The sequence below is a fragment of the Hemitrygon akajei genome, chromosome 16, assembly GCF_048418815.1.
Source record: "Hemitrygon akajei chromosome 16, sHemAka1.3, whole genome shotgun sequence".
Classification (NCBI taxonomy): domain Eukaryota; kingdom Metazoa; phylum Chordata; class Chondrichthyes; order Myliobatiformes; family Dasyatidae; genus Hemitrygon; species Hemitrygon akajei.
In genome coordinates, this window is record NC_133139.1 from 28,835,503 (window position 1) to 28,860,390 (window position 24,888).

The 24,888-nt window shown below is 43.0% G+C and overlaps 1 protein-coding gene across 3 annotated transcripts in view; it reads left to right on the forward strand.

Annotated features, from left to right (window-relative positions):
* pgpep1 (pyroglutamyl-peptidase I) overlaps positions 1 to 24,888 on the forward strand; it is a 37,249-nt gene that overhangs the window by 6,696 nt on the left and 5,665 nt on the right. For 2 of the 3 annotated variants that reach the window (XM_073068563.1, XM_073068561.1), the window contains exons 2-3: positions 4,085 to 4,137; positions 22,760 to 22,876. Coding sequence is in view for 1 of the 3 variants with exons in the window: in XM_073068561.1 (XP_072924662.1) it covers positions 4,085 to 4,137; positions 22,760 to 22,876 (170 nt within the window). In the remaining 2 variants the exon portion in view is untranslated. Of the gene's footprint in view, positions 1 to 4,084; positions 4,138 to 8,340; positions 8,479 to 22,759; positions 22,877 to 24,888 lie in introns of all 3 variants that reach the window. The other variant, XM_073068562.1, reaches the window with a different exon arrangement.

Here is a 24,888-nt window from a genome sequence, read left to right on the forward strand (position 1 = left end):
CACGCTCCTCCCCACAGAACTCCCACCTGGCACTTATCCCTGTAAGCGCAAATGCTACACCTGTCCCCACACCTCCCCCCTTACCACCATTCCGGGCCCCAGACAGTCCTTCCAGGTGAGGCAACACTTCACCTGCGAGTCTGCTGGAGTCGTCTATTGCATCCAGTGCTCCCGGTGCGGCCTCCTCTACATCGGCGAGACCCGACACAGATTGGGGGACCGCTTCGTCGAGCACCTACGCTCCGTCCGTCACAATAGACAGGACCTCCCGGTTGCCACCCACTTCAATTCTGCCTCTCATTCCCATCTAGATATGTCCATACATGGCCTCCTCTACTGCCATGATGAGGCCAAGCTCAGGTTGGAGGAGCAACACCTCATCTACCGTCTGGGTAGCCTCCAACCTGGTGGTATGAACATTGAATTCTCCAATTTCCGGTAATTCCCTCCCCCTCCCCCCCATCCTAGGTCCCTCTCTGCCCCTCTCCCCTTTCAACTTTCTGCTTCTTTATCTCTACAGTTCTTTCATGCTTATCCCCTCCCCCCTTTATCCTTCCTCTGATTGGTTCTCCACCTGGCGCCACTAGCCCTTCCCCCTCCCCCATCTCTATTACTGGGCTTCGGCCCTCTCTTCCCACCCCCCCCCCCCCATTCCTGATGAAGGGTCTCGGCCCGAAACGTTGGCTACTCTTTTCTCACGGATGCTGCCTGACCTGCTGAGTTCTTCCAGCGTTGTGTACATATTCTTTGATCCACAGCATCTGCAGTTGTATTTTTGTGTTTAGATTAGTTTAAGCCAAGCTCAGAGACTAAAGGTCACTGGTCTGTTTTCCCCTCCTCTTTCCAATAATACAAACAAACCCATATTTGATTTGTTTATTTTCTAGTTTCTGCGTTGTCAGTTGACATTGGGCGAGATCAGTTAGTGAGTGGTTTACTGTGTTGAAGAGATGATTCAGGGGGAGGGGCTTGGGAGGAACTGTTTTGTGGTTCGTGGATTTCCGGTGGGACTGCTCAGGAATAATTTGGATGTGAATGCAATGACAGAGAGAGCTAACAGAAATTGATGTGAGAGTAAATACTTTTGAGTCTGAAGGAAACTGAATGATGATAGTGGCAGAAAAATAATGATTGGGCAATAGAGGTGAAATGTTGTGAGTACTTAAATCAACTTTTTAAAGAGTTTTTCCAGTAGAAGAAAATGTGGGTAGTGGGAGAATCAGGTGTTCAAACTGTGTTTTATATAAATAACAGCTTCATGTTATTTACCTTCACTGAGGCTGGGGAAGAAAAAAAACCAGAGGACATGGGTTAAGGGTGAAGGGGGAAAAGTTTAAAGGGAACATGGGGGGGGGGAATTTCTTCACACAGAAGAAGTCCTGTGGAATGAGCTGCCAGATGAAGTGGTAAATGCGGTAATTGTGGTAAATGCGGGCTCACTTTTAACATTTAAGAAAAACTTGGACAGGTACGTGGATGAGAGGTGTACGGAGGGATATGGTCCAGGTGCAGGTCAGTGGGACTAGGCAGAAAAATGGTTCGGCACAGCCAAGAAGGGCCAACAGGCCTGTTTCTGTGCTGTAATGTTCTATGGTTCTATGTGTGGAAAGGGCTTTTTTTTGTACAAAAATGACATATTTGGTTTTGTACTGCTTTGCATTGCATATATCTTCAAGTAGAGAAATGGGCACTTGGCCCAACGAATTCATGCTGGTGTTGATGCTGGCCGTGGTCTTCTACTTGCCCTTCTTCCCCTCATCCCCCCTCGTTTTATCTGACAGCATTGCCAATTTAATTCGTCGCTTAAGTGCATCCGTGATCCTGGTTTGAATCACACACTGTAGCATTGAATTCCACATTCATTCGGATGTTTGAACAAAAAAAATCTTCTGCGCTTCCAATTAGAACCAACTTTAATAGTAGCCAGCCTTGTTTTTTTCCAAATCTCCTGCTCAATGTGGAGAAGTCCCTCAACACTTTGCTTATGGACCACTCCACATTCTAAAGACATTAAGTTGCCTCTCAGCCTCCTTCTGAGCAATTCACCTTTTGAGATGTACACATTTATTTATTCCTGGTAGCATTGTAATAATATTATTGCGTAACTGTGAATTCATTTAAACCCTTAGACTATATATGTCAAACTCAAGGCCCGCGGGCTAAATCCGGCCCGCGGTGGAATTATCTTTGGCCCGCGAGATAATATCTAATTACTATTAAAGCTGGCCCCAGTAATCGAAGCGCCTATGGCGTATGATATGGCTAATGCTGAGTTTATTCAGGTACCAGGTTTTCAGGGTTTTTAGTGTTTATTCCGCAGTCTTGCTCGGCAGTCTTCTTCATAAGAAACGGAATTTGTAAAGTGAAACACTTTGTAGTTATAGCAGAGACTGAGACATATGAGAGCAGGCTGAAAAAACGGAGGCAACGAAAGCTGCGTTCGCACGCGTCCGACTGATCCGGCCCGCATGAAGCTGCATTTTGCTCAATCCGGCCCGTGACCTAAAATGAGTTTGACACCCCTGCCTTAGACAATAGATTGAAGTTGGGGCTCGTAATGTTTCTTACAGCATCAATGATCTGGCCCATTGTGTATGTGCCAGCTCTCAGATCAATCTCATTCAAAGTAAATTGGTTATCAATGTACATGTATGTCACCATATACAACCCTGAGGTTCATTTTCTTGCGGGCATTCATGGTAAATGTAGGAAGCACAATAGAATCAATGAAGTACTACACAAAAGAGGACGGACTAACAACCAATGTGCAAAAGACAACAAACCGTGCAAATACGAAAAGAAAGGGGGGAAAAAAGCAATAGATATCAAGACAATGAGATGAAGAGTCCTTGAAAGTGAGTCCATAAGTTGTGGAACAGTTCAATGATGGGGAAAGTGAAGCTATTACCTCTGGTTCAAGAGCCTAAAGGTTGAGGGGTAATAACTGTTCCTGAACCTGGTGACATGGGTCCTGAGGTTCCTGTACCACCTCCCTGTTGGCAGCAGAGTAAAGAGGGCATAGTCTAGATGGTAGGGGTCCTTGATGATGGATGCTACTTTCTTGCTACGGTGATCTATGTAAATGTGTTCAACGGTGGGGTTGACTTTCAGTTGCATTTTCCCATTATTTCCCTGTAAATATTCTCTAACGTTCCCATCAAGTCTTTTCTGTCATCGCTGACATGAGAGGCAGTTTTAAAGTGGTTATGTTTTCTTAGCTCCAGCATGTCTTTGGGATATGGTAGGGGGAGGGTGGTGTTGACTGGAGCTGTTGGAGGAAATCCATGACATTTTGTTAGAAGGTGAAAACGTCACCTCATTGGCACTCGAGGTCAGGATTGAACCCAAGTTCTGTAGCAACATTGCTACCTGTATACCACTCTGCTGCCCTATTACAGAATCCGAGATGCCATGAAAGAACTTTGATATACTGTCGTTATGTTGTTTAGAAAATATGTTTTTGGTTTACTTCTTCAGATTTGCAGGAGGTGAGCCAGAATCCCACTGTTACGAGTTTTTGAGGATGAAGAATGGCGGTTAGCTAATTTTTAATTGTAGGATAGCAAACAGGAGAACTTGGAGGCTGTGCAGTGTGCGTTTGTACAGTGCCTTTCCCGACATTGCACCATGCCAAAGCCAATTAAGCGCTCTCATTTTAGAGTCAAGACAATCTGGTTTGAGTCGGCAAGTTCTTACAATCAATTATGTAATAAATGAGCGGGTATTGTTTTTGTAATGTAAATTGATGCAAATGCATCAGGAATGCCCAGGAATTTGAGTTCCTTTATTAATCATTTGGATGAGTGTCACGGAGTCTTGTGGGCCTATGTAAGAGGATCGTCAGAGATCCTAATTTTAGGATCATGAGTGCAGCGTTCCTTCATGTTTCCATGAATTGGATCAAGCTGTGGAGTGGGAACTCAACCTGCGTGGCTGATACTTAAACTGTGTAGGAAATAGCGAGGAAAGGTTTTTGTTCAAGTGTGTTGTCTGTATCACTAATGTTCAGAGGCAGATTCTAAGTTAGGGTTATATTTCTGCTGTGTTTTTGTTTTACTGATGTTGAAACACTTCTATATTTAAGGTTTTGGCCCCTTTGGAGAACACACTACCAATGCGAGCTGGGTTGCGGTGCAGGTAAGATGACTTTCCCCCCTTATTTTGATTATTTGCTTTGCTGCCTGCCTGTCATTTCCAGGCAATGTTACTGAAGAACATTGCGTCTTCAATTAATTATCTCTACAGATGAAGAAATGCCGAAGTATGTAAGTAATGTGCATAGGTTACGCAGATCTATCGAGTGTTAAATAGAATGAAGCTACCTTTTTCCCATCTGGTCTATTTCTGAGGGCACAGACAGAGCAGGATATCACTAACCTGAGTTGCACTTGACTTTGTCTTTACCCTGTCCTCAACTTTGACCAGCACTCTATTTTCTTGTTTAAATGCGCTCCTTGTTGGACAGTGTAAACGACAGGTTTTTTTTGGCTAACCTGCATGTGTGAACACATGGCAACATTTGTATTAATTGGCTTTGCCATGATAAAAGGCCTTGCAGCTTCGGTGAATTCTTGCCCTTGCCTGAGGCCCGTCACATCTACCGGCTCTGAAAATTGCTATTCAGGGATAGTTCTATTCCACACAACTGTGCCAAGCTTGTCCTGCTGCTCCACATGTCTCTCTAACCCTTTTGGCACAGACCGTTATTTCTTCCTGCTAACTTAACTTCCCCTTCAACACTTCCATTGTATTCACCTTTTTCATGGGTCCTAATTGTGGACTGTCCAATTGGGAGCCTATCTCATCAAATCTTTAATTTAAAAACAGAAGTATTTATAAGGCGCCTTTCATATCCTTCTCAATATCCCAAGCTCTCTTCAATCAGTTACATATGGTTGGAATACAGACGCTGCTGAAACATGGGAAATACAGCTTCCAGTTAGATCCCGTAAATTAGCAGTATTACAGTCAGCAGATCACCTGTTGTTTAAGTGATTGAGGACTAGGTGTTGACCCAAGATAACTCATGAACTATTTCTGTTGGCATTGGGAATTGGACGTACCCTGGAGAAGGAAGATGTGGCCAGGGCGAAGAAGACCAGCTGAGAGGTGCTTGAGTCTACTTAATGACCAGGGAAAGTGGTATCGAAAGCCTGTTCGGACTTGCTTGGATGTTCTATTCTTCCAGTTATGATATTTTCTTCCATCCTATAGTTACTTTTTAGCACTTGGGACAAAAATTCCTTCTCAAGGTTCAAGAATGTTTAAATGTCATTTGCAGTAGACAAGTGCAGAGGAGGACCATGTAATTATTACTCCGGATTTGATGCAGCACCAAAAAAAAACCCACAATAAAATAAAGAATGCAATAATGTTGAAAAAGCACAATAACTATATATTGTATAAATTGACACTAAACACAGGAGTGCTTGCTGGTAAGGTGACTGACAGGCAGTGAAGTAGTGCAGGTGGGGGTGGTGTGGGTTAGTGAGTTGGAGGTGTTGATCAGCCAGTCTGCTTAGGGAAAAGTAACTGTTCTTAATTCTGGTGGTCCTGGCATGAATTCTAAGTAGTCTCCTCCCTGAAAGGAATAGGACATGCAATCCATGAGCAGGGTGGGTGGGATCCTTCATGATGTTACTGGCACCTGTCTGTATATATGTCCTTGATGGTGTGTAGGCTGGTGCCGGTAACGTGTTCGGCAGTTTTGACTGTGTTGTAGAGCGCTCCTGTCCACCGCAGAGCAGCTTCTGTACCATGCAGTGATGCAGCATGTTAGGATGCTCTCTACTGCAAACCTGTACAATGGCGTAACTGTAGATGGGTTCATCACCCACGTGTTTAGTCCAGGGAGCTCTGTAGTCAACACAGGCATGTATTAGAAGGTGCAGCAGACGCTGTGGTATCTTGAGCTTGGATCCTTCCTGGAGCTCTCTGGATTGTATAAGTTGGCACATCATTGGACAAGGTCAGTACCAAGCAAGTCATGGGAGGCTTCACTGAGTATTTGGCTGTTACTCCCTGTGTGATCCAGTTTTTGTAACAGTGTGCCACACGAAGTTAATTGGGGATAAATAACTAGAATTGTTAAGGATGAGATCTCAGGGTACTTGGAGGCACATGATAAAATAGGCCATAGTCTGCTTGGTTTCCTTGAGGGAAAATCTTGCCTGACAAACCTGTTGGAATTCTTTGAAGAAATAACAAGCAGGATAGACAAAGGAGAATCGCTTGATGTTGTGTACTTGGATTTTCAGAAGGCTTTTGACAAGGTGCCACACATGAGGCTGCTTAACAAGCTGTGAGCCCATGGTATTGTGGGAAAGATTCTAGCATGGGTAAAGCAGTGGCTGATTGGCAGGAGGTAAAGTTTGCGAATAAAGGGAGCCTTTTCTGGTTGGCTGCCAGTGACTAGTGGTGTTCCACAGGGGTCTGTGTTGGGACCGATTCTTTTTACGTTATATGTCTGTGACTTGGATGATGGAATTGATGGCTTTTGTTGAAAAGTTTGCATATGCTATGAAGTAGAGAGGCTATAGAACGGCTTAGAAATGGCAGATGGAATACAGTGTTGGGAAGTGTATGGTCATGCACTTTAGTAGATGAAATTAAAGGGTTGACTATTCTCTAAATGGAGAGAAAATTGGTGCAAAGGGCCTATTATCTTAGAAAGGATGTGCTGACACTGGAGAGGATTCAAGGAATTTTCAAAAATGATTCTAGGATTGAATGGCTTGTCATATGAAGAGTGTTTGATGGCTCTGGCCCTGTATTCACTAGAATTCAGAAGATTGAGAGGTGACCTCATTGAAACACATCGAATGCTGAAAGGTAGACTTGATAGAGTGGGTGGAGACAATGTTTCCTATGGTTGGAGAGTCTAAGACCAGAGGGGACAGCCTCAGAATAGAGGGCCATCCTTTTAGAATGAGATGAGGAATTTCTTTTGGCAGAAAGTAATGAAATTGTGGAATTCATTGTCCTAGGCAGCTGTGGGGGCAAAGTCTTTATGTACATTTAAGGCAGGGGTTTCTTGACTGGTCACGGCACGAAGGGATATGGGGAGAAAGCAGGAGATTGGGGATGAGAGGAAAATTGGATCAGCCGTGATGAAATAGCAGAACAGACCTGATGGGCCAAATGGCCTAATTTATCTCCTGTATCTTATGGTCTAAATTCTTGGTTTTTAAGAGATGATTTGGTGCAGGGGAAATTTGAAGTAGGCTATGTTCCCATAATTACACTTTAGAGGTATTAGATTTGCTGTGAAGGGTATGTACATCAGAATCTCAGGGCTAGCACAGATTACTTGCATTTTGTCATCTAAAACTTCTTCTAAAAATATCCCTTTTACTGCAAGGAGCTTTTGCTTGTGACCTCTGGAGTAAAAATGTCATGAGCTCACTGCAACAGTGGTGCCATTGTCAGGTCGTAGGTCTGAACCTGATTTATGGACCAGGTGGAGCAGGATGATTTTGGTAGGACAAATAGATCTTTATTGAAGGCGCAATATTGTGCTTGCTTCCTAAGTGTTGGGTTGCTTTTTGTATAAACTTAGAGTTTTCACGAGTGAGTTTGCCTTTGTTCAAATCAAAAGTAGGCTGTGTAAGCTTTAATATCAACTAACAGTATCAACACTAGAGGATTTTGAGTCTGATTTAAAAAGTAGTTTCTGGCACAATGCAGGCAGACATTGTTACATTAACATCATCAGCTTATTCCGATGAATACAATGATGACTTGGGATTAATTACTGAAGTGATTTTTACTTCAGCCCCTTTCAAGCCTTCATCTTCACACACACACTCTCTCACACACACACACACGCACGCGCACACACGCACACACACACTCGTGTTGTTAACACAATTCCAGACAGCAGGCAGCGGGAATGAACCAACACAAAGGCAAGTCACCAGACGTCTGTTCCCCACGGCAACAGCATCTGCATTTTAATCACAGGAGCATCAATCAGAAAGTTGCCTTTTAAAATCAGTCGCTTATGGAGTGGCTACATCTTTAAATGCACTTCGTCTGCGCCAGAAATGCCAGTCTAGGCAAAGCGTTACTTATTCCAAATTTACCAGTTGTCTTAAATTCTTATTTATAAAGGTAATTTAATTGGTTTGGTAGCTGTGCGACCTTTTTAAACGTTGTTCTGCCAAAATATTTATGGAAGCGGAGATATTGTTGAGCAGGATTGTCCTGGAGCTGCTAGAATTATAAAAAAGGATGATTGTTGCTGCTTAGCTTCTGTTCTCCTTTCTGCATATGATTAGAAATAACCTGATGCTCCATAGAATCGGTGGGATTGTGATGCCATCCATTGATCTTTTCCAGAGGTGTTGGTTTTATTGATGTCTTCTAAGCAGCAGAGCCCATTGCAGTCTGAGATGGTGCTTCCTCTCTTGCCTCCGTCAGAAATTAATGTATTCAAGTGCCTCGGAAGAACAATACATACTTCAGAGAGTTTAGTGGGTATGTTGCTTTTTACCTAGATGTGTTATCTTTGGATGAAATTTTCAGCCCAGGTTCCCTGCTGCACGCTCAGGTTGACGTGAAAGATTCTAATACAGTATTTTGAAGAAGAAATCTGAACCTTGTCTCACGGGCAATAGTTATCATGGGAGCTTGCTGTGCGTACTGCATCATTACCGATGCAGTATTTCAAATATACTTCATTAGCTTCTTTGTCAAATCATGCATCCTCAAGGTTGTGAAAACCATGCCGGAATACATTTGGTTGAGAATTCAGCTGATTCATAGGATTATGAAGTGGTTAATGGATATTTTGTGTAAACTGGTGATTATTTTTTCTGTGTAGCGCTTAGAATGAAAAGGAGGGATTCTTAATAATACTGGAGAGGTTTGGTAAGAGCACATCTGAAACGGTACATAAAATTCAAGATCATGTGCATAAATACACTCAGTAGCCACTTTATTAGGTACACCTCCTGTACCTGATGAAGTAGTCACTGAGTATATGTTCACGGTCCTTTGCTGTGGTCTGTCCACTTCAAGGTTCAATGCGTTGTGCGTTCAGAGATGCTTTTCTGCACACTGCTGTTGCTGTGTGTGGTTATTTGAGTTACTATCACCTTCCTGTCAACGCGAACCAATCTGACCATTCTACTGTGTCCTCTCTCATTAAAAAGGTGTTTTTACCCACAGAACTGCTCACTGGATGAATCTTGTTTTGCACACCAGTCTCTGTAAATCCAGACACTGTTCCCGTGAAATTCCCAAAAGATCAGTAGTTTCTGAGATACTCAAACCACCCTGTCTGGCACCAACAATCACTCCACGGTCAATGTCACTTAGACCACATTTCTTCCCCATTCTGTTTGGTCTGAACAACTGAACCTCTTGACCATGTCTGCGTGATTTTATGCATCGAGTTGCTGCCACATGATTAACTGATTAGATATTTGCATTAATGAGTGTATAGTGAGGGTATGACTACAATGAAAGCTTACAGCAATGCCACAGGCATTAAGGTTCAGAGAACACAGCAAAAGTTACACTCACTGTGCACGATAGTGAAGAAACAAAAAGAGATCAGATATTCAAGATGACAATAATGCCAAGTCTGGTCATGCAAGGGATGCTTCATGTTTTATAACCATATAACAATTACAGCACGGAAACAGGCCATCTTGGCCCTTCTAGTCCGTGCTGAACGCTTACTCTCACCTAGTCCCACCGACCTGCACTCAGCCCATAACCCTCCTGTTTTGTTTTACTCTTTAGATTAGATTTGATTGGAATTGTGCAGGTCGATTAAGAACCTAATAGTAGCAGGGAGGTAGCTGTTCGTGTGCCTGGTGCTGTGCCCAATGGTAGCAGCAAGAAGAGGACATGACATGAAAGGTGGGGATCCTTGACAGATGCAGCCTTGTTGAGGCAGTCTCATGTCGGTACTGTACCTACAATGGGCTGGGCTGCATTCGCCGCTGTCAGCCGCCTGCATAAGTTGAGCCTTCATGCACTGGAGTTCAGAGGAATGGGGGTTAATTTCCTGTATACCAGGTGATTCTGAGGAGACTTGAAGGTAAATGCTGTCTTTATGTCCTCTTCTGAGAGGGAATTGAGAAGTAGGGAGCATTGTCTCAGGCCAAAGAGGCCATCATTGAAGGTTGAGTTAAAGAATTTCTTTGCCTTGGCCTTGTGTGAGTCTTTGAGATTCTGCATCCACAATGGCCGAGATGCTGAGTTATGAAATAAGTTCAAGGCTGAAATAGATTTCTGGAGTTTAGGAAAAAGCATTTTGTGAATTGAACAAGAAACTTGGGAGTTGAAGCCAGCTATTTGATCCAGCATGATCCCGCCCCCTTCAGCACCACTCCCTTAGCACTTTTGTGGTTTTGTGATCCAAATTTTTGCTGCAATATATTTTTCATGATGTCATTGGTGAGCGGTGGTTACAGGTTTTACATTTATTACGCATGTTGGCTATAGAATTTGAGCTAGCTCGCTTTGAAACTGCTACCCCTTCAAATGGACAGACTGGTGTTTATATGCTGAAGTTGCACTAAAAATCAAACCAATAGAATCCATATCTATGGCAAGCATTTAGAAATAATTAACTTTCAATATGTCAGTCACCATCTTGGGTAACATCAAAGCACTTCACTTTTAGACTATGGTTGCTGAGAATGTAGGGAATTTTGCAGCCAAGCTGTGCAGCACTGTTCTCCACAAACAACATTTTGACTGACATAAGAAAAATCAATTGAGTGGTTTTGTTGATATGATGGGCAAACCCCGTTTGCATTTGAAATATTGGTATGGGACCTTTCCCTGGTGCAAGCTGATAGGGTCTTTTGCATTTCATTCACTAGGCAACTGTAGACTATTCAGATTGCTGCAGAGTTTAATTAGTATTCTTTCGTATGTATTGATCCTTTATACTGCTTCCCCTTGTCCTTCAGCTGTGAAATTAGTCTGCTGGACTTAAATTTTTAATAAGATGGAAAGGTGCCCAGGCTGGTTCATGCTCTGTACTGAATGATAACAGATTGCAAATTCTTGCCACCATGCTAGGTTGTGAATGGTGAAGACGATCTGCATTTAATTTACTTATTTCCATTGAAATCTTGCCCAGTAAACCACTGCATCCTGTGTCTTGAATTTTTGCTGAACTCGCTGTTTCCCTCATCAGTCATGCCACGGGAGTTGTACCTGAGCATCAGCTGTGATCGGCTTCAGAGAGAGTTAATGAGACTGACTTGTGCCTGGACTCGATTTCAGTTTTTAAGATCTATGCCCATTCCTAAACTGCCACCGAAAGAGCTAGTCAACTTCCTTGAATGGCTGTAGTCCTTCTGATGAAGACTCTTGTAGTGTGCTATTGAGAAGGAAGTCTGAGGATTTAAATTGAGTGATGTGTCTTTAAGTGAGTGTGTCTGGAAACTTGGAGGAAACATTCAGTTGATGGTGTTGCTGTGTACCTGCTACCCTTGCCTATTCAATGAGTTCCTGGTGTGCTGAGTTCCTCCAGCATTTTGTGTGTGTTGCTTGGATTTCCAGCATCTGCAGATTGTGCGATGGTAGAGAGCACAAGGAGCTGGAGGGTAGAGTAGTCTAGAAAACTGTGTAGATGGTGCACATTGCTACCGCTGCATCAGTGACAGAGGGAATAAACAGCAAGGTGTCTTGAATTGTTCAGCTTCAGTTTTGTTGGCACTGTACTTTCCCAAACAAGTGAGAAATAGTCCATCGTGCTCCTGACGTGCCTCGTATTGGGGTTTGGGATGTCAGTAGATGCATCTCCCAATGCAGGATAACCCAAACTTTGACCTGCTCTTGTGGCTCTGCAGTTTGTGTGGCTGATCTGTTAGTTTCTGGTCATTGGTGACCTTCCCTACCCCCGCCCTCCCCGGAATCCTCAATAAGAGGAATGTTGGTAGTGGGTGGTTTGACTCCTTTGTCATCAATGGTCATTGCTGGGATTTTTGTGACATACGTTTTATTTGCCACTTATCAGCTCATGCCTGAATGTTATCCGGATCTCCCTGTGTCCAGACGTGTGCTGCTGTATCTCCTGTGGAGTGGCAAATGGAATTGAACTTTATGTAGTCATCAGTGGCGTATCCTACTTCTGACCTTGGGGTAGAAGGAGGGTAATTGATTAAGCAACTAGAGGTGATTTGGGCTGAGGGACTCCTGAAATGATGCCCTTGGACCTGGGATTATTGATTTCCAACATCACCATCAAATACTTGCTGACAAGACATGTTTTTCCCCTGCAGGAAGGTTGAAACCCATCAAACAAGCCCCAGAGGCAGCAGGGATAAGAAAATAGAATTGGGTATGAAACAGTGTTAAATTGTTTTCGGAGGTGGAAAACTCTTTGCAGGTCGGTGCTGGGGTTACTGATTTTCCAGATTTTTTATTAATTATCGAGGTTCAAAGAATTTTTAAATCTGCAGCCTGTGACTTGGAAGTGCAGTAGATGGACTGACATAAGGAAAATGAAATCTAATACACCATAGTGAAGCATTAGAAGCAACAAGATTGGCACCATGCATCAGTGGAGCACGTGTAATACCCTGAACTAGGTGATGCCTTATTGTATAAATACAGTTATGCTGTTGGGTATTTTATTTTCTGCAGATTTTCTCAATGCAATGTGTTCTTTTAATTATACAATCAAGTAATTCAGTTAATTGATAAGTTAGGCTTGTTGAATTAGTCAATAGGATTGTCTTATTAACATTTGGCCAATAAGATCCCCAGATCAGGGGTAGCCATTATCTGGAGAGAGCGCACAAGTTTTTTTGATGGAGGAGGAGAAATAAGGACATTGGAAATGGACATTAAACTTGGCAGAAGAACATGAACTCGTTTGGAAGGACAGATACTGTTGTCTGAAAATCCTCATGCAGGCAATGGCCTCACGGAGAATGTACAGATAATGTTTAATTAGTTATCACACGTTCTTGGAGAAAGTATTTACCCAAATCATATTTATCCTAAGCGTGTTTGTTTATTGGAAATGGCCTTCCATTGTTACTTCCGTGCATTTTCGAGTTATGTTCCTGTTAGTTTGTATTCACAGTAATAGCTAACTCATTACGAGCCTTTGGTGAGAGGATTACCCGTAAATACAGTATATATTTGCCCTTGGAAAGACGAGGACTGATTGGGTATAGTTAGCATGGCCTTGTTCGTGGAAGATTGTTTCTCATGAAGGTGAAAAGGTGATTAGAAGATTGGTGAGAGCAGTGCATTGGACATTCCTTGTGTGGATCTTAGCAAGGCCTTTGAGAAGGTTCTGAATGGTGGGCTGATCCAGAAGGTGAGAAGATGTGGGTTCCAGGCTGAGGTAGCAGATTGGTTTTATAGTAATAGTAGAAGAGGGTAGTAAAGAAAGTGTCTGGGATGTTTGACCTCATCAGCTGAGGCACTGAGTATAGGAATTGGGACATCATGTTATAGCTGTGCAAATTGTTGTTGGAGTTTTCTTTGCAGTTCTAGACACCACACTATAGGAAGGACACAATTAGTTAGAGAGGGTGCAGAAAATATTCACAGTGAAGTAGCCCGGACTGCAGAGCTTATTAAGAGATTGGATAGACTGGGGCAGTTTTCACTGGAGCAGAGGAGGCTTAATGGTGACCTCATAAAAATTTGAGGTGCTGAGATAGGGCAGATTGTCTTTTTTTACCAGGATAGGGAATCTGAAACTAGAGGCAGAGTTTTCAGAGGATCTGAGGGGCAAGTTTTTCACTCAAGGGTGGAGAGTTTACGGAAAGAGCTGCCAGAGTCAGATATACTTACTACATTTATAAGACATTTGGACATGGTCGGAAAGGTTTGAAGTCAAACGGGTCAAACAAGCTAATAAGAATACCATAGATGGGTTACTTGATCAGCATGGATGAGTTGGACAGGAGAGCCTTTTTTGGTGTTGTATAACTATGAATATGTGAATCTAAAATGTGAAGGATACAGTTGTAGGAGTGATTTAGCAATGGAGATCTGATGTATACACATAACTGAACGAGGCAGGGCTTAAAAGGACACTGGCTCCTAGGCTTCATAAACTGAGACATAATGTAAAAGCCAGAGTCATGCTTAGCTCTTATAAAACAACATCCTGACTATAACTGGAATGTTGTTCCAGTTCTGTTCAGTGGACTTTCAGAAGAACGTGACGGCATTGGGGTGACCAACCAAACGATCAGAATGGTTCTGTGATTGAGGGATAAATTTGGAAGAGGTGATAGAGTTGCCGGATAGACTTGACAGATGAATTACTCCCATGGCTGAGGACGTAATGAAGCAGAGCGCACAGGTTTAAGTTGGGCCAAGCAGCACCTGTTCTTCTGGAGCACTAGGAGGGCTGAGAAGTCTGTAGTGCTGATAGCATTCAGTTTGTGCGTGCCTCATCATGTTTGGCATTCTCAAGATGGCAATGAGCTGTGACCTCGGGTGAGATCACGGTGAAGTTTTAGTTGTTTTGGAGTGTATTTTATTTTAGTTTGTGGGGGTAGTTTTGGGGACACAGAGGGAAGTTGGTGGTCAGGTCAAGGTTTTAAGGACAGGGATGTTGGGGGTTGGAGGTGGACTTGGAGGGCAAGCCAGAGTCTTGTGTCTCAGTCTCTGCTCCACATTCAGAGGACAGCAATGTTGATGTGATACATCAGCAGACCGGGCTGGGATGTCTGGCCACACACCAGCGTTGGGCAAAGGCTGGTGATACCCCAGGTTCAGCGAGTTGTCGGCAGGTTCCAGAGTCGGAGTTTCATGCAGGCAGGAGGAACAAGGTCCAAAGGCCCCCTGCGTTCACAAACCAATGAGAACTGGTTTTCAGGGTCCCATCAACAGCAGGTCTGGAGTTCCAGTGAGTGGTGGTTCCTGTAAGAACTGAAGTCCAGAATCAGGTGTAGTATCACTAGCATAGGTTGTGAAATTTGTTGTTTTGTAGCAGCAGTACATTGCAGTACATAATAACATAACATCTATAAAGTACTATCTGTGTGTGTTTATGTATATGAATGCAAAAATAAATTAAGTAGTGCAAAGAGAGGGGCAGTGAGGAAGTGTCAATGGGTTTATCGTCCATTCAGAAATCTGATGACAGGGAAAGGAGCTGTTCTTGAACATTGAGTGTGTGTTTTCGGACTTCTGAATCTCTTTCTTGATGGTAGTAATGCGAAGAGGGTATGTACTGGGTGGTGGAGATCCTTAATGATGGATGCCACCTTTTGAAGGTGTCCATGATGCTGGGGAGGCTGGTGCCCAAGATGGAGGTGGGCGAGTGTGTAACTTCCTGCAGCTTCTTCTGGTCCTGTGCAGTGACCCCTCCATACCCGATGGTGATGCAACCAGTTAGAATGCTCACCTTGGTACATCTGTAGAAATTGGTAAACATCATTAGTGACATACCCAGTCTCCTCAAACTGCTAATGAAATATGGCCACCATCGTGCCTTCTTCATAATTGCATCAATATATTGGGCCCAGGATAGATCTTCAGAGATGTTGACAGCCAGGAACTTGAAACTGCTCACCCTTTCCACTGCTGATTCCTTGATGAGGACTGGTGTGTGTTTCCTCAACTTTCCCCCCTTGAAGTCCAGAATCAATTCCTTGGTCTTATTGATGTTGAGTGTAAGGTGGTTGCTGTGACACCACTCAACCAGCTGATTTATCTTGCACCTGTACGCCGCGTCACCACCTTTTGAAATTCTGCCAGCAATAGTTATATGGTTGTCAAATTTCTGGATGACATTTGAGCTGTGCCTAGCCACACAGTTGTGGGTGTAGAGAGAGTAGAGTAGTGGGCTAAGCATGCAACCTTGAGGTGTGCCTGCGTTGATTGTCAGTGAGGCGATGTTATTTCCAATCCACACAGACTGGTCTCCCTGTCGAAGTCAAGGGTCCAGTTAGAGTCGGATGCAGAAACCCAGCTTTTGGATCTTGTTGGTCAGAACTGAGGGGTATGATTGTGTTGGACACTGCTGTAATCAATAAACAGCAAGCAGCCTCATGTAGGTTTTACTATTTTCCAAGTGATCCAAGGCCATGTGGAGAACCAGTGAGATTGCATCTGCTGCAGACCCAACGTGGTGATAGGCAAATTGCAGTGGGTTGTGGTCCTTGATTATTCAGTAATTAATTTTAGCCATAACAAAACTCTCAAAGCAGTTGAACACAGTAGTTGTGAGTGCCGCTGGATGATAGTTATTGAGGTAGGTCACTCTGCTCTTCTTGGACACTAGTATGATTGTCACCCTTTTGAAGCAGGTGGGAGCCTCCAACTGCAGCAGTGAGAGATTGAAGATGTCCTTGAACACTCCCACCAGTTGGTTGGCACAGGTTTTCAGAGCCCCACCAGGTACACCATCAGGGTCCAATACTTTGTGAGGGTTCACCTTCTCAGAGGCTGACATCAGATCACAGGGTCACCGGATGTCGCAGGGATCTGCTCCGGTGTGGTTTTATTCTCCCTTTCAAAGCGTGCCTAAAAGGTGTTGAGTTTATCTGGGAGCGAAGCTTCACAGGCGTTCATGATGTTAGGTTTCGCTTTGTAGGAAGTAATGGCCTGCAAACCCTGCCAGAGTTGACGTGCATCCGATTCAATCTCTAACCTCAATTGGAATTGTTTTTTGCTCTTAAAATAGCTTTTCATAAGTTAGGCCTGGACATCTTGTATAGCTCAGGATCTCTAGTCTTGAATGCCACAGTTCTACCCCTCAAAAGTCTATGAATCTCCTGGGATATCCAAGGCTTTTGGTTTGGGTATGTCTGGTATTTTCTCCAAGGCCACACTCATCCACACAGGTCATGTTGAAGTCGGTGATATCTGAGGTGTATTTGTTCAGATTTGAAGATTAATCCCTGAACATTGTCCAGTCCACAGACTCAAAGACCCTCTAGACTTGGAGGGTCGAATCAAAGTCCAGGAGGAACGGAGACAGGCTAACCCCTATTGACATCAATGGATCTGGGGTTGAGAGGGTGAACAGCTTTAAGTTCCTCAGTATACTCATCACCGAGGACCTCACTTAGACTGTACGTACCGGCTGTGTGGTGAAAAAGCACAACAGCACCTTTTTCACCTCAGATGGTTGAAGAAGTTCGGCATGAGATCCCAGATCCTAAGGATTTTCTACAGGGGCACAATTGAGAGCATCCTGACTGGCTGCATCACTGCCTGGTATGGGAACTGTACTTCCCTTCATCGCAGGACTCTGCAGAAGGCAGACAGCCTAGTGCATCTGTAGATGTGAACTTCCCACTATTCAGAACACTTATAGAGACAGGTGCTTAAAAAGGGCCCATAGGATCATTGGGGACCCGAGTCACCCCAACCACAAACTGTTCCAGCTGCTACCATCTGGGAAATGGTACCGCAGCATAAAAGCCAGGACTAACAGGCTCCGGGACGGCTTCTTCTACCAGGCCATCAAACTGCTTAATTCACGCTGACACAATTGTATTTCTAAGCTATTTCTGTTCTGTTGTAGATATTACTGTACATACTATTTCTTACAAATTATTATAATTTGCACGTACCATAAAGATTTTCACTCAGATATGTGAAGAATGTATGAAATAGTCAGTTCAACTCAAGTTGAGGCCCTTGGGACAGAGACTTGTGTCTGGATATCACTGTGAGTCTGCTGGGTTAGATGGAGGCCTAATGACTGTGTGAATGTGTCTGAATTCAGAGTTTGAATCCATGTTTACTGGAGGCTGAAGAATATGGACTGTAGTGGGATTAGAGGAGTGTGTGGGGGGTCGGAAAGGTGTCTGAAAATCACTCTTGATTTTCTTTTCTCAGCTCTTTCAACTCCTGTAGTATCATGGCCATATCTTTCTCCTGTCGTCTTTGCTAGCTTCAGCCTGTTCTGGTGCTAGCTGTATCTTCTTGTCTTTACTTTCCATTTGTATTTCTTGTTTTCCAGTGTGTTTTGAAGTCTGAGATGCCATACTGGTGTTCCTCTACTCTTTGCTTAGCAAAAACATCTTTCATAGATGGTCGAAAGTAACTAAAACAGCTATTATTCTTTGAGTTTCGTGGGAGGGAATGCAAGGCAGGTCAATACTGAATCATGGCGTCACCGGAAGTCCCTAACCTCCTAATCTACCAGAATTCTCTCTCTTTTAAAACTTGCCCCTTTCAACAAGCTTCTGATAACTTATCTTTGGCGGTTTAATCCTGACATCAGGTGCTATCCCAGACTGCAACTAATTCTTCTGCGTGTTCCAAAAATGTGCTGGTTAGTCATTTAGAAATGTCCGTTACTAATTGACATAAGTAAGTGGAAAAAATTAATTGAAAGGGCAGTTAATAGACGTGTATGCGAGGGAATACTTTGCATTGGTACAGGGAAATGAGGGAATTAATGAGACAAACAGGATTGCGCTCCTGACAACCAACATCTTTGGCATTGTAAGTCTTATTTTAAAAAAATACATACATCTGTCAACAATGAATCAAATGCACATTAATATAAATCACCAATATTACAGATGTTGGAAATCTGAGAAAAAAAAAGTACTGGAAGCAGCCATCAGGTGAGATTACATCCAGGGACTTTTCAGGTGTGAGGCCCTTCAGAAATGGGTGAAGAAAACAAGTTAGTTTTCTGTCACTAGTTGAGGGAGGGTTGAGTGGAACAATTAATATCTCCGATGGGGTGAGACCAAACAAGTTTATGTCGCAGTTTAAATCACAAATCTTTGTCTTGTGTAGCATGTTGTTAATAGCAAGGCTGTGAATGATGCCCAGGAGACTAGACTATCCTAGCACAACAAAAAGACCTGAGCTGAGAATGATTATAGGTATTACTTACTGCCCATTTCACCACTGGCATTTAGGGCAGCAGTGAAGGTCCTCCATCTCTGGCGGTGTGCAGGGCTTCCTTCATCGTGTCAGTAGCTCTCTGTTTTCACTCAAGTCCCAAATACCGTCACACTCAGATGCAGAAAGATTCTTCATTGTTGTTTCCGTAACAATTTTGTTGTAACAGTCAGTGTTGTTAGCTGAACCCCTTGAACCTGGAGGACTGGTGGACCACTCTTAATCTGGCCTCTACCCTTTGACCTGTTTGACGTGGGTGACCCTACCGAGAGCCAAAGCATGAAGCCCTGACTCCCGCCAACATTGCTCTCCCTGTCTTTATGGCACGCAAGCCTCCAAACCCAGCAACGGCTTTGTGGTCCTCTTAGAGGACAGATATTAAAGCAGAGTTATAATACAGACAAAGAGTGAGTTGCATAAATTTGGAGAATTCAGTGGTCCAGTGGCCTGTGACATTCCCAGATGGAAACTGTGGAGTTACTTTTCAATGTTGTGTTGAGCCGTTTGCAACAATGGCGTGTGATTGGGATGGACAATAAATGACAGTAATTTGAAGTTCTGAGTCACTCATTTGGACTGAATGCAGGTCCACTGCATACCAGCCACTCAGTCTGTGTTTGGTTTCTCGAATGTAGAAGTAGTCACATTGTGAGCACCAGATGCAGTTCACGAGAATGAAAGAAGTGCATGTGAATTGCTGCTTCATCTGGAAGGACAGTTTGGGTCCCTGGATGGTGGGAAGAGGTGGAAGACAACTGTTGCATCCTCTGAATGCAGGGTAAAGTGACATAAGATGGGGAGTACAGCCAGGGAGTTGTGAAAGTGTTGAAAGGGAAAGTGACTGTGTGTCTTTTGGCGTGATGCAAGTTTAGACAAATGAATGTGTGTTGGTAGAATAGAAAGAAGGCCCTTGGGGCCCTCTTGAGGTGGACGGAGGTATAGAGTTATACATAATGGATGTAACACACACAGAACGCTGCAGGAACTCAGCAGGCCAGGCAGCATCTATGGAAAAGAGTAAACAGCCAACGATTTGGGCCGAGGCCCTTCATCAGAACTCACTCTTGTGTTTGTATGTAATGAAGATGATTCAGTTGGATCCAGGAGTTGTGAACCATCAAAGTGGAGGAGAGCATCTGAGGTGCCACGGATCTAAGTGGGAAGGAACTAAACCAGGGCAGAAAGGATGGAATCATTGTAGGAAGAAATAAGTTCACTGGGGCATGTTTCTTCCGACTTTGGGTCTGCCCAGCTATTTCTGCTTGTGGATCTGGGGCAGAAGGTCGAACTGGGGTACTACAGGGTTGAAAATTGAGGGAAGATCTCCTAAGGATTTGATTGTGTCTATGGGGGAGACAGTTGCTGCACCTGAATTCATCATCCGAGGTTAGAATTGCGTTCTGCTGTGTTAGTTTTTGGTTTAGAGGGCTTCCTATTTTGGCCTATCCTGACAATTATTATCCCATGTAATGATGAGTTAGTGCATTTTATTTTAGAATAAAATATATATTTTATACTGAGAAATGTTCATTTAGGATTCTGTGCTTCAGCTTGGTATTGTATGGTTTTTGTTTGTAATTGTGGCCAGTTTTATATTTGTTGGGTTTGGTTCCTTGCAATTTATTAATATCCTTGTCGTAGCTGCCCCCTTGGGCTTAGCTGGAGGTATTACACACAATTGCCAGACATGCTGAATGGTGGGAGGAATGGTTGGCCAAATGTTGAGTACAGCTGTGAGTTTGTTTGGCTTTGGTGAGGGAGGGTAGGTCAGACAGAGTTGAGAAACTCGTATGACAGAAAATGGCACAATTCATGTCATCAGCCTGAATGCTTGTTATTAAGAAACAACAAAGACTTTCATTGTCAAGATTTGAGGCATTCCACCATCCCACTGTTGCGATGTTTTATGGACTGTGTTAGAGCAGATGGGCTGTTCTGTTTAAGGATGATAGTGCAGGCTATCCTCTTCTGTGCAGTGTGAGATGGACTGTTCATGGACATGTACATCATTTAAGTCAGTCTGTAGCTATCGGTGGCAGCTGTCTCTTAAAATTTAACACACACTCACACAATTCATGCATTCATCAACTGCAGATGCACTAAATCTTGCAACCTTTGATTTAGCACTATGTAGTTATGTAAATGATTAAGATGTGATCATTTTCAATTGGTAGATTCTTTTAATCTGTAGGTTTTTAAAATAATCTTGTTCAGTTTAATCATTCTTTGCATGATTTCCATTGCAAAATCTTGCTCATTACTCTAGGTTGTACTATTCCGGTGCATGTCCAGCTGGACTCCTTTGTCTGTTGTGTGTATATCCAAATCATTGTCCACACTGTAAGCTGCCCATCATCATGTGTGCCCTGACCCCTGCCCTGTTCCTCCTTGCCCTCGTGTGCTCTGCCCTCTCCACATTTGCCTTTGACTCCTTCATCTGTCACCTTGTATTTGTAGAACTCTCACCAGTTTCCAGCGAAGTACATATTTCATTTTTAAATTCTCAGCCTCTGTTTTCAAATTTCTGCCTAATCTCAACTTTCCCTACCTCTGAATTTTATTCTAGTCCTCTGATTTCTTTCAAAAACAACCGAAAATGTGCAGATGCTGGACATCCAAGCAACACACACAAAATGCTGGAGGAACTCGGCAGGTCAGGCAGCATCTATGGGAAAGAGTATAGTCGACATTTCGAGACCCTCCAGCAGGGTCCTGCCAAAGGGTTTCAGCCCGAAACATCGACTGTACTCTTTTTCCATAGATGCTGCCTGGTTTGCCAAGTAGCTCCAGCATTTTGTGCATGTTGGTCTGATTTCTTTATTGTTTTTATCCCAGCCTGTTGCTTTAGACCGTTTTGCCTTGCTGCATCATTGGTGGCTCTGCCTTCTGCTGTTGGGTTCCTGTCCCTATTCTACTCTCTTCCAAGGAACTCTTTAAAACTACAATTTTGACCAAGTTTTTAGTCATCAATCTTAATATTAGGGCTTGACATTAAATTTAGTTTGATTACAACCAATGCAAAGTAATTTGGGAGTCACATTTTCCCTGCTGTTCCAGTTCCTGGTGTTTCACAAGCTCTGCATCCAATATCCTTGTTCTCATTCATAATGAATTGCTTTGGTGTCATGCCTTTACAAAGTAAATCCCAAAGTATTACAATGCAATTCAACGAGCAGGCAATTGACAAACAGAATTTGACTTGGAGCTACAAAAGTCTTTGTTAATGATATAGGGTTTAATGAACAGCAAAAGAAGAGAATAGAAGGCAAAACATTACTGGTAGAGTGAAACAAATTATTTGCGAGAGGCAAGAATTGAAGGAACTTGGTTGTTCTTTATAGTAGTTTAGTGATGATAAAGAGTGAGGCTGTAGATGGATGGTCTCAGCTTGGAAAATACTCTCTCGCAGGCCACCAGGTCTGCTGAATTCCATCATGGCAAGTAATAGAGCTGGAATCATCAGCCTCAATTGGTACTGAGTTACCTGAACTTGACAGATTAACTATGCTAATTATAACTTTTTAAATACTCTATATTGCTAGCAACTCCTGTATTTATTGTCCTGAACTTCAGAGTTACATCACATCAGTGGATCTGGAATCACGTAGAAGTCGGACCAGATAAAGATATTAGTAAACTGGATATGTTTTTGGGAGCAGTAGTTTTATGGCTACCTTTTATTATTCATTTTATGTAATTCCTAATTTTATGTACTTACTGGAATTTTCTAAAATTTCTGCAGCAGCCAAGGTAGAATTTGGGCTAATAAATGTAGAGAGGTGGATCAGAGCCAGTAATTTAACTATTGTTAGTTTCTACTGTAAATGGCAGTATTAAGGACCCCTCATTAGTGCTCAGAGTATTCTAAGCCCACTGTTTCCAAAGACAAGCAGCTTCTACTGGATGCCAGTGTGCCATCTTTTACTTTCTGACTCTATTGCAGGAACTACAGAAGCTTGGGTTGGGTGACGAAGTCAATCTATATGTGTATGAGATTCCAGTGGAGTACCAGAAGGTCCTGGATTTAATCCCTTCTCTGTGGAAACGCCATAATCCAGAGGTTAGACACATTCTTCTTGCATAATATAACTGAACTTTAATTATTTTAACTGCAAAATGCAAGCCAGAAAGGAAGAGACTGGGTAATTCCATTGCCAATCAAACTTGGTGACCTTGCTGACTTAAGTGATTGAAGCCCATGAGAATAGTGATCTAACGCGAAAGTGAAACTGAAAGGCATGCGAGCAGATCAATGTGATTTTATTGAATGATGGAGCAGACTTGAGCTACATAGCTGACTCTAATCTTGAGTTCCTGTTGTAGTTGCTCATTTGGCGAGTTTGGGCCAACATTTGGTTCAATGGTTCCATTTAACATCAGAGAATGTTTACGTTATACAACCTGAAATTCTTACTCTTCACAGACATCCATGAAGACAAGAGAACCCCAATGAATGACCGGAAAAACACTTGCCCGTCTGCCCCGCTCACACACTGGCAGCTGCAAAGCATTAACTCCCCCCCCCCCCACTTATTTCAGCGCCCACCACCCACCAAGCAAGCATTTAAAAAGCCCCCAAAAGACAGACCATGATCTGCACCAACAACTAATTGTTCACCCAACAATTCAACATGCCACAGGATCTCTCTCTCTGTAACAAAGGACAGAGAGGTGTTGCCACAGCGAGCTGATTATGATGTTACAGGCTGCTGTGTCACTTTTATTCCATGTGTCTCCGACTTGAGAATCAGCAGCAAACTCCTCCGTCATTGAGAGAGAGGGAGCGAGTGATCGCCTGTACAAAGGCTCCTAACAGCCAGTACGCTGTTTGCGATGTTCCGTTTCTCCTGCGACACCTGTTGTTGACACTGGCATGGAATTGGCTGGTCCACAGGGCCTCACCCTGAAGGTGTGTAGCACCTTAGGATATCGAGAAAATGGCCGGTCAGTGAACTCTGGGAATGGGAACCACCACTGTAAAGAACCGCAGTCTGAGCGCAGCTGTAGATCATGGACTCCACCAGAACCCCATCCACCTTGCAAAGGAAAAAAAAAGAGACATTAAAGAGAAGGAATTAAAGCTGTTTCACAGATGAGGTGCAAGAAGCAACCCTCCAGTGACATTTTTGGATCTAATTTAAACCATTGTATTGTGATTAGAAATTTGCCTCCAACATTAGACTATTGTTTAGCCACCATAATTGAATTTTTGCCCAATATCTTCATTTTTGTCTGACCAATTAATTATTTCTCCAAGAATGTTTGTTATTAATTCTCAAGGATGTTTATAGAAATTTAAGTTTGCTGGCTTTTGGAAAAACAAGCACAGTCATCTCAGTTGTTTGGCTTTTTTTTTGTATAATTGGAGGAGATGCGTTTGAAGTAGGGGCAGGAGTCCACACCATCTGGTTCAGCGTCAGGCTCCTGAACCAGCACAGATATCTTAACCCTAAACTGATTTAACAACCTATGGACTTGCTTTCAAGGATTCTACAACTCAGGTTATCTGTAATTTTTATTTTTTTTATTTACACTTTGCTTGTTTGTCAGTTTTGTGTGCAGATTTTTATCGATTGTATTTTGTGTTGTACTGTGAATGCCTCCAAGAAAGTGAATCTCAAGGTAGTATATGGTGACATATATGTACTTGGATAATCAGTTTACTTTGAACTCTTGAAGTAAGCCTTAAAATCTATATATCTGCACACAGTCCCTTGAGTTTTCACACTGCATTGGTTTCCATTACCTCCTACCTAGATGTGGTCCCTCTCACTCTCCACCTTGGTAGAGAGACCAAGTGAACTTCACGCCCAACCAGGAGGAAACAAAAATTACTGGAGTTGTGAAGTGTGTTCTTTATAATTGTAGAAATCAAATGTGTTTTCAAATCCCTCCTTGGCCTTGCTGTTCCCTGTCTCTTTAATTTCCTCTAACTTTCAAAGATTTCTGGTCATCTCCACCTTGGGCCAATTGCATGTTAATTGCTCCTCTGTTGACAGGCAAGCTTTCAGCTGCGAAGACCCTAAACTCTGAAAATCCCTTACCCTTCTCTTAACAAGGTTTATCTAAAAC